Source organism: Mus pahari, unplaced genomic scaffold (genome assembly GCF_900095145.1).
Source record: "Mus pahari unplaced genomic scaffold, PAHARI_EIJ_v1.1 scaffold_11885_1, whole genome shotgun sequence".
Classification (NCBI taxonomy): domain Eukaryota; kingdom Metazoa; phylum Chordata; class Mammalia; order Rodentia; family Muridae; genus Mus; species Mus pahari.
Genome location: NW_018394103.1, coordinates 12,696 through 15,724, shown reverse-complemented (window position 1 = coordinate 15,724; position 3,029 = coordinate 12,696). Strand labels below are relative to the sequence as shown.

Here is a 3,029-nt window from a genome sequence, read left to right as displayed (position 1 = left end):
CCCAAGAGGATTAGTGAAGTGGGTCTTTCTCAGAAAAGAGTTTATCTAAACGACAAGCATTGTACTGTAATGTATATACCATTCCTTCGAGCCATAAAATGTATTCTGATTTCATAGTAATGGCAACTTCTTTTAAAGAATAAAAAAGAATAATAACTAAAAAATAAAACAATGTGATAAATGAAATTATCATAATACTCGAAGAATTTAAGATGTCTCAGTTAAGGCTACCAAAAACAGAGAAAAATGCAGTAACAAATAAAGATATGCCACACACACCATAAACATACACTCACACACCCACATATTAACACAGAGAGGGTCGCATATTTTCCAAGTCACACATATATTACAGCTATACACTTATTTACACACAAATATACATACACGATGACAATCACATGTCAACATTTAGGCAAGTAAGAACATACATATACATTCAACTAAAAACACAGATATGAAATCACATAAAAAACATACACTCGCACACAAGTAAATTCACAAACACATACAGAGACTGGCAGCAACACCCTGTGAGAGGTATAAATATAGAAACACCATCCGAGAATGATAATAACACACACAGAAATTTATACTAACACATAATGTACCAAAGGCAGACAAAGGCCAAGTCAAGCACAAAGAAATAGGCAGACACATACACAGTAAAGCAGATACAATTAGGTGTAAGCACATATAAACACTCACAAAGTACATACAAAGACATATACACAAACACAAAGAAACACACATATAAAAACATTCTTGTAGTAATATATTCATACATAGAATGAAATTGTTACTAACTTCCACAGACAGACATACAGAGAGAAAATATGTATGTACAAAGCAACATAAATATAAACACATCTCATTATGGAGAAAATCCATGAAGAATACTATTTATATCCAATATTGGAAGTGGTATGCTAAAGGACATTCGAGTGTCTTATATGAAACCACAAAATTCCATTGATAAACTGAGCCTCCTTTTTACAGTAACATTTATAAAATTTACTAGATTCCTTTTTTATGAAAAAATGTTCTGAAACCTATCTATTTTGAGAAATACTTCCTTCTTTGTTAAGTGTAAGTATCTGAGATACTGTAAACAGTTATGTAATTTAAGACTCCTAACATCATCCAATAGAAGAAACTCTACCTTCAAGCAGTGAGAACTAGCTCCTTTCCCATTGTCTATTGCCTGTATATCCATTTGTTGCAGATTCATCTCATGGATTGCATGGGCCATGGCCTACACAGCATTGTATATGATATGGGAAACATCACTAAAGGACATATCAACCGTCTGTTCCATTAGCCATTCCAATGAGGTATTGGATGAATAGTTCTTCAGGATTTTACAATTAGATGCTGAGGCTTCGTAATTAAAATACTTCCACTCTGGCATTACCTGATATAAATCTGGGTTTTTGAGACTGTACCAGGTCTGTACAAAATTTTTAAAGCCAGAAACCTCACCATGGTGGCGTAGAAAAGTAAGTGTCCCATAGAACGTGCCATGAGTTGAGTCTCTCTTACTGGTAGGTAAATTCCATTGTTTTGTAGTGACCCATATTCTCTGTATAACTGGAGATTCCCACATTCTGAATCCAAAATCAATAGTAGTTTCTGTTTCCCCAAACATGATAATAACATTTGTGGATGACATCACATTTTGTTTAAAGTACATTTCAGTTTTATGATAGAAAACCGTTTCTTCCAAAACGATTTTCACAAAGGCAAAGCAAATTTTCTTGTTTTCACTTTCTTTTTTAAGTTTTGAGAGAAACTGATTGCCTTGTTCTTCATCAGTGATGACAAGGCCAACCCAATTCCAGTTGAAGTAAACTATGAAGGATATCATTGCCAATGCTAGATGTGTGTTCTTTGGGGCCATCTGATAGAGATAGGGAAATTGTTCATCATCACTGATGAAGGAAGAGAATGGTCCATAGGTAAGCTGAAGGAACTACAACAGAGAGAGCAGCATGAGGTTTAATGCACTTTAAAAAACCGTGTAATCATATTTACCTGTAGCTCATTACCTGTGACTTTTACTATCATGTCTGATTAAAATGAGCAAATGTGGAAGCCTGGCAATCCACTTCTATTTAGAACAGCAAGCATAGCTGATTGACAATGATGTATCAAAAAATTTTCACATGTTATAATAACTGCTTTTCTGTCTTTCAATTTTCATCAAGATATCTGTGTTTTCAATGTTTGGAAGGATTTTAATATATTTACAACTTGGGGTTATTTGACTAATATGTTTATTAAATGAATTTATGCCTTAATCCAGAAATACTTCTTCTAAGATTTAACATGAAAGTCCTGTACATAATAGTGACTTATCTTTTAGGAAAAAATATTTTATCTTGCCCTCCTTTAAGGTATTCCTTGTATACTAGAGTTTGTGACTCACATAAAGATGGCAGAGATAAGGATGCAAACTACTCTGAGAATATCTGCCTCTGTGCCTCCTCAGGAAACAAAATCAAAACAACAACAGGACAGAATACTCAAGAATTATCATAGTCTTTGTACTCAGAATACAAAAGAAGTATTCAATTTGTCAATTACAAGGGAAATACAAATGCACTTACAGGATATTCAGTCTGGTGGAAAAAATCTTTCTCACTAGGCATCTTAACTGCTCCAAGGAAGAAGGAACAAGTGATCCCCAAGTCTCTATCGTTGACTTCATTCAAATTTGCTCTCCAAAAGCACCTGGGATCAACAAAATTGGTCATGGCATGTGGAATGTTGAGAAGGAAGAAGACTACCATCAAGTTGAACATATTTATCCTGCCTTAAACCTGGGCAGTGTGAATTGTGAAATGCCATGCACATCAGCACATCAAATTACTACCAGCTTTTATTTCTCTGAGCAAACAAGAGGTTTGTTTCATATTCATGATTCACTTATTTTTCATATTACTTCTGAGCCCTTGAGGAAACATAAACACCCTCTTTCTTGGGGGTCTGCATCTGATGTCCATAGTCCATATAATAAACATGGTTAG

The 3,029-nt window shown here is 34.4% G+C and overlaps 1 protein-coding gene across 1 annotated transcript in view; it reads right to left on the bottom strand.

Moving 5' to 3' along the window:
• The window catches only part of LOC110315874 (vomeronasal type-2 receptor 116-like), a gene marked incomplete at its 3' end in the record, with an annotated part of 13,193 nt that extends 10,437 nt beyond the window's left edge, over positions 1-2,756 (bottom strand). The window contains 3 exon segments of the mRNA XM_021189813.1: positions 4-45; positions 1,163-1,972; positions 2,610-2,756. Coding sequence (XP_021045472.1) covers positions 4-45; positions 1,163-1,972; positions 2,610-2,756 — 999 coding nt within the window.
• Positions 2,757-3,029: the final 273 nt, after the last annotated feature.